Below are 12,940 nucleotides of genomic sequence, written 5' to 3'. Positions count from 1 at the left end.
CACTGCAGGCCACAGTGCTTTCCGTAGGATGGGCCAGCCAAAGAGACTTAACTTTAATCAAGATACTGGTAAAACAAAAATGAGTGCTCTCAGTAAGAAGAAAAATCAGCTGGTTCAGAAGGCAATTTCACAGAAAAATAAAACTGCCACTACTGCAAAAAAGGCTATGGTTAAAGCTGAAGAAGAGCAAGCCTCTAACATATGCCCCCACTGCAGTCGGGTGTTTACTTATCCTGCAAGTCTCAGCAAGCATATGGCAGTCAGCTGTCCCATGAAGCCTGTTGTGAAAAGGGGCAAAAAAGGTCTATCAGAGGTTAAAAAAGAGGCAGCATCTGTGGTAGATAAAAACATGAATCTTAGGAAGAAAGCTTCAGACTGTGAAATTCCACAGGTTGAGCCAACATCTAAACCTCTGGGAAAGACCAGAGCTCGTAGCTCCTCTGCAGCAGAACCTGAACCCTCCCAGGGAAGCAAAGGAAAACCCACTGCTACAGTGGGCCAACTAAAGAGGCCTGCTTCATTCCCAGTGCCAGTTTCTGCTAGCAAAAAAGCTAAGAAGGGCCAAGTTCAGTCTCTACCTCCCACCCCATCAGCTCCGGACACTCCCAGTGACACAGCACAACAACGACCAGCCATGAGAATGCAGCGTATGGGCAAGGAAACAGCACCCAATAGATTAGCAGATGCCAAATCACCACCACCACAACAGTTGAAGAAAGAGGAGCGGTTCTCCCTTCGAACAAGAGATAGAGTGGGCGGTCCAGTCACCAGGAGCTTACAAATGGCCAACGCAGCACCTCCTGCTGAGGTTAAAAATGAGGAACCACCCATTCAGGAGCCAAAAGAGACTCAGGTGAGCCACAGACCTGTGTGTGTTGGTCTCTTCTTTAATAACACTAGCCCAATAAATCAGTCAGGCCAGTCCTAGTCTGCAAGACATATTGGTATCTAGCCCTGACTAAGAATTTTGTCAGTCGGCTGTTCAGTGCACCTATTCAACTTTTTTTTTTTTTTACAAACTAAACTAAAAATAAAGTGCAGTAGGCTGCTGTTGTAGTACTCGAGATTGGTCTTGATCTCAAGACTGGTTTCAAAACCACTTTTTGAAGGTCTTGGTTTTGTCTCGGGATTGACCACATTTTTCCTCGGTCATGGACAAAGCGGACTTGGGATTTTATTTCAAGACCACAACTGTGGGGAAACCTGCCTTTACATTGTCTGGTTTGCTTGTTAACATCATTACCAAGGTTTTCCCCTACCATGTAGCCTAAACAGACTTTTGCAGAGTGCCTTAAGCCAAATGAATGTAAAAATGTGACACCAAAATGAATGTAAAAAAAGGAGGAGTTTTATGCTGAAAAAAGTAGGCGGCATTAGTGTCACTGAAACACACACAAGCCAGTATTATCTAATTTAGTTTAACTGCGCTGGGCTGGTCCTGGTCTTGACTTGGTCTCGGTTTAGTTGGCCTTGACTACACTGTATTATACATGCATTCATGTCTCGCAAATAAGTACCTCATTTTGTACTAATTCCCGAAGATTTGGATATAGTTTTCCTTTCTCCGAGGTGTTTCTGTTGGGTTTTGCTGTGCATTTTTTGCACACAAAGCTCTTCCAGCACGCCAGTGAAAACATACCTGGTATAGACACAAGTGCGAGGCTCATGCATGATGCGTGTGATGCTACATGTTGCGCTTTTGGTTGGATATCTCAGAGGGGTAGACTGGTCTTGGCCGATCAGGCTATCAGTTATGATCTCCAGCCGATCGATCAGTGCTTCTCTATATTTAATGGCTCTATTTGTGCTAGAACGTGTCTCCGACATTTTGTCCACTAAGATTATTTTTCAACTATACTGTATGTGATGCTTTTCCATTTCTCTTTGAATTGATGAATTATCATAATTGTGTTGCTCATTAATTTTTCAAGTAATCATTCACAGCTCATTGTTGCTCATCTTTGTCTTGTGCCTTTCAGGAGGTGCTGATGAAGTGAGCTCTTCTGGGAAAACCTGTGTTCACCGCTCAGACAACACTCTGGACTAATCAAAGCAGCGACAGCAGCGAGGTTGATCTTTGTGGTGGGCTTATTCACTCAAACCAAGCGAACTCTGCTTATCTCAAATGCCTTTGCTGGATTTCAGGAGGGAACTCTTGATCTTCCATCTATCTTGTGAACTGAACTGAGCCTCAATTCTTAGCCAGCCTTGCAAAAAAAGGAAAAACTGTAAATGACATTGAGTTAATATATACAATATGTGTCATTACTTGACCCAAAACAGTACTTTTAGGGCTCCGTTATTTTGGAAAGCTGATACATTGCAGATGGCAATCATTTATCAGTTAGAGTTAGATAAAATTGTTTGTTTCTTCCTTCCACATTTTGTCCATTTGTTTCTTTTTTAGATTTTTGGATGTTTCCAGAGTCTCCTATTGCATGTGCTGAGTAGAGTATAAACTAGATTAAGCCAGTTTCTGTGTTTCACCCAGTGGGCACCTTCTTCAGTTTATACATGATTTGCAATTTATGTATGTTTGATTTAAATTTCTGTAGCCATTATATTATAGAATGTATTTTATTGGATTATTTTTGTTTGGGAAACAAAAATGAAAATGGCAGTTATTTACTGCAGCAATTGGTCCTCAGGAACACTGTATATGTGCGTGGTGTGTATGGTTATGGTTGGATGTGTGGCCTGACAGCTATTCCTTTAGTCTAAATCTCAAATACGTTTAGTTTCTAACTTAACTTTCTCTCTCTCTCTCTTTTCTGTTTATCTTACGTTAGCAGGTAATTCCTCTTGTAAAATGATGGAAATTGTTGTATTCTCCATAAAATGTCTTGAAAAGAATTTCTTAATATCACTCAAAGCCCAGTGTTCTTACAGCACTTTATAAGAGTCTTCAAAATTTTCAGCAGATCTTAAAATTGGTTGTCTCTGTTCAGCAGTTTGATACATTAAAAATGACACATGAACCAGCTTTTATAATGACTCAAATCCTAGAAGGGAGGGGGGGTTATTTTGTTTGTTTTGTCCATTGTAAGTGGACATGTGAAAACGTTGCTTCATGCATAGGTTGTCTTAAAAGAGCCATGCAATAGCGATGTAACGGAGTGATTTTTCTTCTTCTGAGAATAAGGTCATCTTTGTTCCACTGAGTCGATGTATTTGGTAAGGCTGACCGCAATGAAAATGTCATTAAGGCCCCATCAACGTAAGCTTCTTATTTTAGTTTAAAGCCCCTCCAGTGCTAGCTCCATTTGTTTTCTTCTTGACAAGTTGTACCACAGAAATCGCAGACACACAGGCAGTGCTTAAATGCTTGGTGCATATTATGGGACAGTAAATTGAAGAATATGATCTGAAGCTAATTTATATTTCCTTGAGAAATTGTATTGTTTTGCCTTTCAACATCAAGGTTAGCTGATGTATGTAAGGACGAACAAACACAAAATCCTGAATGACCTCGAGTAAAACATTGCTGTAATTGACAATAAAAGTACAGTTTTTCATTTTGTGTAGTTTATATTGTTTTTGCTTATGTTGTCCCCCTTTAGACCAATCTCTGCAAGATGTGCATATAAAAGGATAGGACAGGCATTAAATGGGTGGAAACAGTGTACTTACTTTCTTCCAGCTCAATATTAGACTGTTTCCATTTGTTAGATTTGTATCCTCTATAGAAACAGAGCTTTCACATTTGTGATTTAACATGGGCCTGACTCCTTGTAGGCTTTTTATTCCCCCCCCTTTTTTTAACATAGCCTAATAGATGTCCCTGCCACTGCAGCTATAATAAAGTTTTCCAGATTACATTTGCTGATTGCCTTCTCCACTTACAGCACAGTGGGGACCTGCCAGATGCTGAAACAGGAGTTTCAGTGTTCATGTTTGGTGGAAGGTTAATACTTAACATAAATCTGATTTTAAGTTGCTGCCTTTACTCCACAGGTCAGGAAGCTGCTACCAGGTGGCCGCAGCCAGCGTCATCTTGCTAGTTGCTGCAAGGTCTGTATCTATTTTGGGAGCAGTGCAGGGAGGTTATGTGAGTCATGTAATACCTTAAATTTTTTTTAACCTCTACTGTGTAAATCCATTTTATGCAGCTCACCTTGGAAAAAGGAAGCAAATGGTGCAAGTGTAGTTATTCAGAGATTTTTATATATGCATTGAATGTTTAATGTTTTAAAAGGACTGTTTATATTGAACGAATTATTCCGATTTTTCCTGAGATGATCAGCTGTTCCTTAATCATGCTACTCTGGCAGTAGTATATTTAAAATGGACAATCACAACAAGTAGAAAAACACTTTCATACAACAAAAAAATGATAAACATACAATTTCAATCACCAGGCCTCACAACTTAAATACATATGTAGAAATGTAAATTGAAAGTGGCCATTTAAAAGAAAGCAAAGTCTTAATTCCCATATGCAAAGTAATATTATTTTGGAAACTGGAAAATTCACCTCAGGATGTTTTCAAAGCGAATGTGTAAATGACAAGTCTCTCTTCTGTGAAGGTGTTTTTTGTTTTGCTAGTGATAGACCTTTCCAAATAACATTTGAGACATATAAATTGCTAAATATTAAAAGATTCCACCTAACAAAATAATATGAATAATAATCCGGCTATTTGTTTCTGGATCATGGCCCAGTACAATAGAGAAAAAGACCACAGCATCTCATTATCACCGACTGTGAATGCGTTGCCATGAACAGCTACCTTTCAAGGTCTCATCTCTTTTGTCCAGACCCCCCATCCGTCACACTCCCTTAGCTTAATGAGCTATCAAGTCCTCCCGACAGACGGTGCATAACAGAAACGTGCTCCTAGTTTTAGAAGTGGATTCAAAGAGCAGTGATGTCTCATGGGCTGGATCCTCACATCAGACATGGGGTTATCATGTTGATGGATGAAGTTATGAATAAAATGCAATTTGTATGTTGGATTTGATCCCCGAGCTGGCTTTTTCTTTATTCAGTGAGATGGGGGAGATGTGTTTATTTGCCCCAGTACCATGATGGTACAGTTTATGGCTGGAATATAGTTTATGAGTGTTCAGCTGTGTGTGTGTGTGTGTGTGTGTGTGAGAGGGGGGGGTTTGGAAGAGTGCTGCACCATACTCATGCTGTCAGGGTGAAATATGAATGCACTCTCTCTTGATTGCCGTGTACGGTGCTTCAGTCCTATTCATAAAAATGCAATTCCATGCAGCTCTATGCCTGGCTTGACAATATAAACTACAACACAGCAGAGAGGAAGATTTAAGACGTAAAGGAGCATGGGGCTAGTTTATGGCACTGATACTCGGTTACCACATGCAAGGTTCAGGGCAAGGACTCTGCGTACCAGCATAAGCTAACAAAAATCAAATACTACGAAACATTTCATTGCATAATGGGTGTATTTTGAGGATGATGACACTTTGAGCTCAGTGCATGCTCAAGTGTTTATAGTGACGATGCTAACCTGCTAATGAGCAGGTATAATATTTACTATTTTCTCTGTCGTCTGTGAGTTAACAAGTGTGTGTTTGTATTAGCACTAAACAAATGGCAGCTGAGGCTGATGGGAGAGATGTCAGTTTTACAGGTATTTGGTCAAGTCGGGATATTGAATAAATGTTTTTTGAACAAATGCTGGCACTAGATGAAAAGCTTTTATAATTTATCCTGAGGGAACATGAATGTTTCTACCAATGTCATTAATCCATTAGGCAAGAAATTCCATTCACAACCACGAACAGGACCTCACTGTGGCGGAGGAGGAAAGGTCATAGGATCACCTAAGTTGTTGAGATATTTCAGTCTGGACTAAAGTGGTGGACCAATCGATCAACAGACGCTGCTTTCTATGGCTAAAAATGTTGTCGCAAAGTGTGATTGCTTTTTTTGGAGTGATCCATTTTTTGTTTTGTTGATAGAATGTTATGCTATAAAATACACATCACAAATTCCTGATATCTTCTTTGTACATATTTTGTCTGACTGACAACAATAATATAAAACAACAGCGTCTGGAGAAGCTGGATGTAGCTTTTTTAATGCCTGAAAATAAATAATTTAAAGTTGCAGATACATTTTTTATGATTTAATTGATTTAAAAGTTTAAACTTTATTGTTCTATCTTTAAAATATGAGCTAATATTTTCTTTTTTTTCTTACACCGAAAGATATGAATGTAAGGCGTCTGGATCAGATTGTGGTATTAAACTAAATGGCCATTAGTCACTTAGAGAAAGATGGCTGCCAGTGACAGGAGACGCAGTGGGAGGGAATGACGGCCGCTCGTACATGACAATTTACAGCCTCCTGAAAAAAGCTTATTATGCCCCTACGTCCTGTTCAAAGAGAATGGCATTAAAGCTGATGAAGATGAAGAGATTTAGTCTTCTAGGCATTAGTCTGTCACACTTGAATTGCCTCTCGGGTCTTCTCATTGTTTGTGAAATGCAAGTGTTCAGTGTGACCTTAGTATTTTGCAGAATTTAGTTTTCTGGATAATCACATGCTTTGTCTTACTCCCTCTGACTCAGATTTTGATTGAATACTTGCTCTTAAGCCAATATATGTAATGTCATAGGTAGTTGCTTTCATATATTTTCACCTGCAGAACCTGGCTGAGTCAGCCCGACGGCTGAGCCTTTCTCCAGCTCCTGCTGCAGCTCGTTGAGTGTTCTGCCATTTCCTTTCAAAACAGGAGGATGTGATGCAAGGATGTGAGTGCTGTGATCAGGTCCTCCGGTGCTCGCTTTGCAGAGCAGCTGTGTGAGAGATGGTTCCGTGACAATGGGCTTCCTGACAAGGTTTTGTTTTGCATTGGAGGAAATTGGCTGTTTAAGGCCAGTTTAGAGATTGCTGAAGGGCTGGACAGAGATGGCCTGAGAGCCTTGTCTGTGGTGGAGGTCTCCATGCCAACCGCAGTACAATGGGTGCCTCCGATGCCTGAGAGGGTATTTTAAGATCTCATACCATGTGCTCATTTGATCTGTTAATATTTTTTTATTACAACTCCTTCATGTACCTTTTTGCTGTAAAGTGAGGCAGGTGATTTTTATGCATGCTAGTAAAGCTCAGTTTTCTGTATGCTTCACCTGAGCTGTTGCGCTACACAGCGTGGCACACAGAGTTTATAGGACTTATTTTTCAGTTGAGTGTGAGCTAATTTGTATTTTATACTCAGCAGTTTTCTACAGTTCCTTTTCAAGATGAAGCCTCTGGAAAGCAGCAGCCATAGCAGCCCTACTTTTCACTTTCTACACAGCCCCTCCACTTCTTATCCTCCTTTTTTCCTCAGCACTGGGGGAAGATGAAGCACTCAAGTTTGCTAAATTATGTTTCGCAGCAGCAGCAGCAGCCCGAGCTTTAAGATAGATTGAGGGGATTTGCGTGGGGTGGGGTTAAGAGAGTAAGAGATGTAAGGGAGAACAGGAGAATACGAGAGAGATGTTAGTGCTATGGCACAGCAAATGAGGGTTGTAGAAAGGGGAGGAGGGACAGGGAGGAGAAATAAAGGCGCAAACTCACACAGAAAAGAAAACAGTCCCGTCTTGTGCCCAGAGGACAGATGCCGCCATCTACGCACACCCAGAGAGAGGGGAGGAGGGAGGACTGACTTTTGCATAGATGTCACATTCCCCCCTCTCTTCCTCTCTTTGGTCTTTCCTTCTACCCAGGCTGTCTGGAGCTGCAGAGGACTGTCAGCCTGTACAAACGAAGCACAAGATCTGTGCCGGCAGAGCAAGTGTGCCTACAGCTCTGCTACCTGCTTTACCCCCCTGTATCACTCTGCCTTACACATGCACTCCAAAATGCTTTCAGAGGCACACATTCAGAGAACTTTCACACACGCACATAGACTTGCATCCTGACAAGCAGGCAGGCAGGCAGGCGCGCCCCCTCCCATTATCTGTGCGGCGAGCAGTTCTGCTCATATTGGTGTGAGCAGTGAGGGCTGTGCCTCGCTCAACCTCAGCGGCGGCAGCGGCAGCAGCAGCAGCAGGACAGGTCCAGAGGAGAGCGCTCATCACCAGAGATCACACACACCAGTTTCTACAACTAAAGGTGAGCCTCCTTCTTCTTCCTCTTCTTTTTCACTCTTTTCCTCTCTTCTTTTTTCCCTGCCTTGATGTGACGCAGTGTTCCTGCCCTTCCCTCACCCCCCTCCTCTCTCTCTCTTTCTGTCTTCAGCGTGGGATAACCATGGAGGACTCCCTCACCTGCAGCCACGCCACCTTCTCCCAGGTGTTCGGACGCCAGGGACAGCTCATGCAAGCCAGTGAGTAGCTTTCTGACACATCACTGAACCAGCTGCATGTCTCACATGTCAGTAGAACCGATCTCCACCCTCAGCATGTCTCCCCGATCCCCTCCTCTGTCTTATTGCCATTTTAATGTAGCTCATGTTAAGAGGTGCAACAAACCTGTTTTTAAGGTATTATAAGATTACAATAGCAGAGCCAGAGATGTTTCTGGGCTGCTGCTGTGACAAAGCATAGAGTTTTGAGGGGTGAAAGATCAAAATGGTGTATGTGTTTATATGACCTCCTCAAGGATTTTGTTTTTCATCTTTTATAGACACATAGTGATTCTGATCATGGTTGATGTTCCTGTCATTGCAGCAGGTTTCTGAGCAGCGCGTTGGATGCATTAGCTTATGTAGTGTTGTATTTTGAACAGAGACCTACAAAACTGGAAAACTTAACTGTCTTTATCAGACAGATTTCAGGATGAACTTGAGGTAAAAGGGGCACTTTATAGGGACCTGAATGCAGGAAGATAAATCAGAAGCAGGCTTTTTGTGGGATTGTTTTCTTATCAGGTGTAACATTTTGTTAGCAATGAACATTTGTTTATATTTTTAGCTACAACCCCAAATCAGAAAAAGTTGGGATGGTATGTAAAATCAAAATTAAAACTGAAAGTAGTGATGTGTAAATCATGTGCGTCTTGTACTACATTGAAAACAACACAGCAGCACATTATTTGATGTGACACCTCATTAACGTTTTGTTGTTCTTTGTTCAGAAACAACACTCACTTCAATTCTGATGCCTCCAACACATTCCAAAAAAGTTGGGACAGTAAAGCATGTGCCACGGTGTGATGCAGTTGTTCCTTTTCATAATGCTTCAAAGACATTTAGGGACTGAGGACGCCAAGTGATTTACAAATCACAGTTTTCAGTTTTAATTTTGATTTTGTTCCAACTTTTTCTGATTTGGGTTTGTATTTGACTGATCAGGTGTGTCGCCAATAACAAAGATTCTAGCTGAAATATATTCTTAATGTAGGTGCACGATGTTAGTGAGGTTGAGCTTGACAGGCCGAGACACTATCACAGATGCTCTCAGAGCTCACACTTATCACTGAATTATTGAAAATGGAATCTATCAAAATTTTTAGGGGCACAGAAATATTGCACACAACCATGGAGTGTTGCAAATGTATGCAGCGATATCTGTTTATGTAATGTACATGGTCAGAATACATATTTTTCCCTATAGGAAAAAAAAGAGGAGACTGACTTGCCTCCAGAATGAAAGTGTCAGATGCATCCTCCCTCATCTGGCCTGGTATCTCTCCTCGTGGAGTTGTGCCGCGAGAACATAGTCAGTGCTTTGATGCCTCCACTCAGCCATAAATGCAAAGTGATTCTTCACCCAGTGTTATGACGGGTAATGAAGAGAGCCCAGAGCAGATATCAAAACGAAGGTGCCTTTAGAGTAGTTGCATTCCATATATTGATTTTACCACATCAAATTTTTTTAATACTCCTCATTACCACCTGAAGGAGAGAAGTGTCTGAGTGGAATTAACAACAAGCTAATAACAGAAACACATCAGTCATTTTCATGAGCAGGAATATTCATGCTTCCCGACATATGTTTCTAAATAAACTCTGTTGCTGGATTTCATCTGTTGGGATTTGTTTGGCCTGTTTGGTTCATGTGGTTATTTGAGAAGATCCAGATTGTTGTTGATGTTCTTCATCCCCTCTTTGCACAAGAGCACCATTCTATAAATAATGCACTTTGTTTGAATCTATCTCCGGGCCTAATACTGTGCTGGTAATAGTATATTACTGGTAAATGGTTGCAGGGTCCTGCTTAATATTCCGCTGACAGACAGGCACAGTGCTGGAAGCATCTTTACTGAATGAGCGGTTTTGGAGAGCTGCTGATCTGACATGTGTCTGTCTGGTTTCATGTTTTTGTGACCCTCTTAGGATTCGTGTGCAAATGTATGTATGGTACAAAAAATACACTCGAAAACTCAAACTTATGCAGTCTAGAAGTACTGAATTGCATGCAGATTTTGTAAACATACAGTGTGCTGGCCTCGTGTTAGTCTGTGTGGGTGCACTTTTCACAGTGTGAGATGTGTGACCGGGTTATTTTATCTGTAGGTCATCATAGTATAAAGGCAAGGTAAAAGAAGAGAAGGGTGTGGTAGTGCTGAAGAGTTGTATCATATTGCATCACGGTTTACAGCTGAGTGAATCTAGTCTTCAAAATAAAAGCGTGAAAGTTTTAGAAATCTGAGAATGTTTCAAAATATATACAGCAGAAAAATTTGATTCCTGAAACAGCTGTATTATACTGCAGATACGTACAATTTATTGCATTGTAGTGTTTGTGGTTCCCAAAGTTTTTAGCTTATGACCTTTTACTCATCTACTCGCAACCCATTGTCGCAGATTGAATATGTGTGTGAGCTGGGCACAAGTCAAGCTGAGTCCTTTTCACTTTCAGTGTTGTTTTATTTGAATACTTCTTAAAGGCCAGAAAGGGGAAAACTACACAGTATTTCACACAAAAAGCTTACAGCAGATATATGTTTTTATCTTAGAATTTGTTTTTTGTTGTTAATTATTTCATGACCCCATCAGATGTATTTTATACAGTTGTGTACGGAAGTATCTAGTGTAGAAGTACATTAGTACAACTAAAAATACAGCTTCTTAAATATATACTATTCTGTTCCTCTTAACACACGTCACTAAAGGGATTATCTGTTTCCATTCTGCCCTCTGTGTCCACTGATTTTATTATGAAAGGCCTCATGAAAGTGTTGTGCGGCGTGCGCCATCTGCCTCATGCTAATTCTGTTTGATTGGGCTGCAATGAATCGTTTAGTTGTCCGAGTGGACACACAAGCAAAAAGAAATCTAACAGATATGTAAGTGACAGTTAGACTGCTGTTGTGTTTTGATGTACTGAGCTTCAGTCAAGTTTGTGCTGACTTTATATAGTTTTTACACAGAAGAAGGTGAAAGGTTTTGTGAGACGATGAAGTTAAGACACAAGAAGAAGAAGAAGACCTGTTAGTAGACGAGCACAGCAACATCTCAGAATGAAAGTTGTTTCCACATTTGGAGCTCAGATGCCCTCTTACCTGCATGCAGAGTGGAAAGTGCTCACACAACATGTAGTCTTCCTCTTATCCTAACAACACTGCTGCATCTTAGCTACAACCATAATTTTGCCCTCATGCCAGATGAAACTGCTTTTTCTGAGAACTGCATGCATTATTCACCACATCTTGGCTTTCTTTGTGTTGCCTCCTCATTGCTGGTTGAATTCTCTCCTATATCTTTGCTTTTAATTTTATCAACATGGTGTCCTACTTATTGCCCCCAAACTGCTTGCACCAATAAAAAGTCCGTACGGGTTCAAAGCTACATGAAAACAGCCTCATGTGCAGCGCTATTACTGTGTTGGCACAAATCCCTGTGAGCTCAGACTCCTTTCCTTTTTCCCCCAGTTGGCTGCGCCTTGACAGTGCAGTGGTTTCAGACACCTTTCTGCTTCATTGGACCGCAGTGATGTGAGGACAGGCACAGTGTGAAGCTCCCTGCAGTGTAGTCCACACAGGAGGCCCACAGTGGCCGGTACCTCTGAATACTTTTATTCTCTGTCTTTTGTAGAGTCATCCTCGTGTCTCAGGGAGGTCAAGGTGCTGGCTCATGGCCAGCATTTTCATCCCTATCAGACTCCCGGGCTGCCGGCCATCAAACCTAATAGCAGTGTAATTTAGAAAGAGAAAGGCCAGTTTAAGTTCTTCTTTAATTGAGTAATTTTCAGTGCAGGTGCAGGAAACAAATCACATAAGAGCAAGCTGATTTTTTTTTGTTTTTTGGCAGGTATGATGAATTTTACTCCTCCTTCTCTTGGTAAAGACCCAGTCAGATGAATTAAAATATGCAAATAATATCTGGGGTGACAGCTGAACTGGCCTACAGCAATATGTCCCTTAGACTGATTTATATTATCTTACTTAACATTATTGATCTTGGTCCCTGGGTATTACAAGCAGCACTGAAAATCACACCATCAGAGTAGATAGTGGCCCAGTTTATACCTCTCTCCCTCTTCTAGTCCCCATATTGGATTTAAGAATCCCAGTAGAGCTGAGAGTGGCAGACATCATGTGTCAGCCGGTCCATCCTGACTCACAGCGACAGCCTCGGGCCAATCAGAGCAGCTATGTCACTCTACATAAGCAGTTGGGAGTATATCATTCTAGTTAAGGTGGATTATTTTTGGTAAAATGTGAACACATTTACAAACTGTTTAAGGTATTGATTGCATTCTGCTGAACTGCACCGAGTTGTTGTGTACACCCCTTAGTTCCTCACAGCAGGGGAACACGTGTAACTTCATTAGCACACTTTCCCTCAGGATGATTGTTACACTGATGAGAGTTCACTGGCAGCATGAGTTGATGTCTCCTCTTTGACAGGAGATCAGCATCCTCTCCTTGACTGACAGGAGCCTCCTCACTGATGGGAGATGCTGTCGACCAGTCACTCACAGCATGACGAGACAGATATTTGGCTAGAGTAGTATGATAGTATGAACCACAGTGTGTGAAGATGCTGCTAACTGTGGGCTTTATGATACACACAGTGAGGAAGGTAGCTACCACAAC

General features: G+C 41.3%; 2 protein-coding genes across 5 annotated transcripts in view; both read left to right on the top strand.

The window, feature by feature from the left end:
- Nucleotides 1-3,515, top strand: part of prdm2b (PR domain containing 2, with ZNF domain b) — a 21,397-nt gene extending 17,882 nt beyond the window's left edge. Inside the window, 2 exon segments of the mRNA XM_020597971.1 lie at nt 1-853; nt 1,980-3,515. The exon segment at nt 1-853 is cut by the window's left edge and continues 5 nt beyond it. Of these exon segments, the coding sequence (XP_020453627.1) occupies nt 1-853; nt 1,980-1,997 (871 nt within the window). The 3' untranslated portion in view covers nt 1,998-3,515.
- A 3,412-nt stretch (nt 3,516-6,927) lies between these two features.
- The window catches only part of kaznb (kazrin, periplakin interacting protein b), a 98,355-nt gene continuing 92,342 nt past the window's right edge, over nt 6,928-12,940 (top strand). The window contains exons 1-3 of one of the 4 annotated variants that reach the window (XM_020598061.1): nt 6,928-6,960; nt 7,684-8,071; nt 8,198-8,285. In XM_020598061.1, the coding sequence (XP_020453717.1) occupies nt 8,210-8,285 (76 nt within the window). In that variant the 5' untranslated portion in view covers nt 6,928-6,960; nt 7,684-8,071; nt 8,198-8,209. Of the gene's footprint in view, nt 6,961-7,506; nt 8,072-8,197; nt 8,286-12,940 lie in introns of those variants that run through there. The other 3 variants (XM_020598060.1, XM_020598063.1, XM_020598062.1) reach the window with 3 other exon arrangements.

Source organism: Monopterus albus, unplaced genomic scaffold (genome assembly GCF_001952655.1).
Source record: "Monopterus albus unplaced genomic scaffold, M_albus_1.0 scaffold36.1, whole genome shotgun sequence".
Taxonomy (NCBI): Eukaryota; Metazoa; Chordata; class Actinopteri; order Synbranchiformes; family Synbranchidae; genus Monopterus; species Monopterus albus.
Note: the sequence above shows the minus strand (reverse complement) of the source record. Positions and strands in the feature narration are given on the sequence as shown.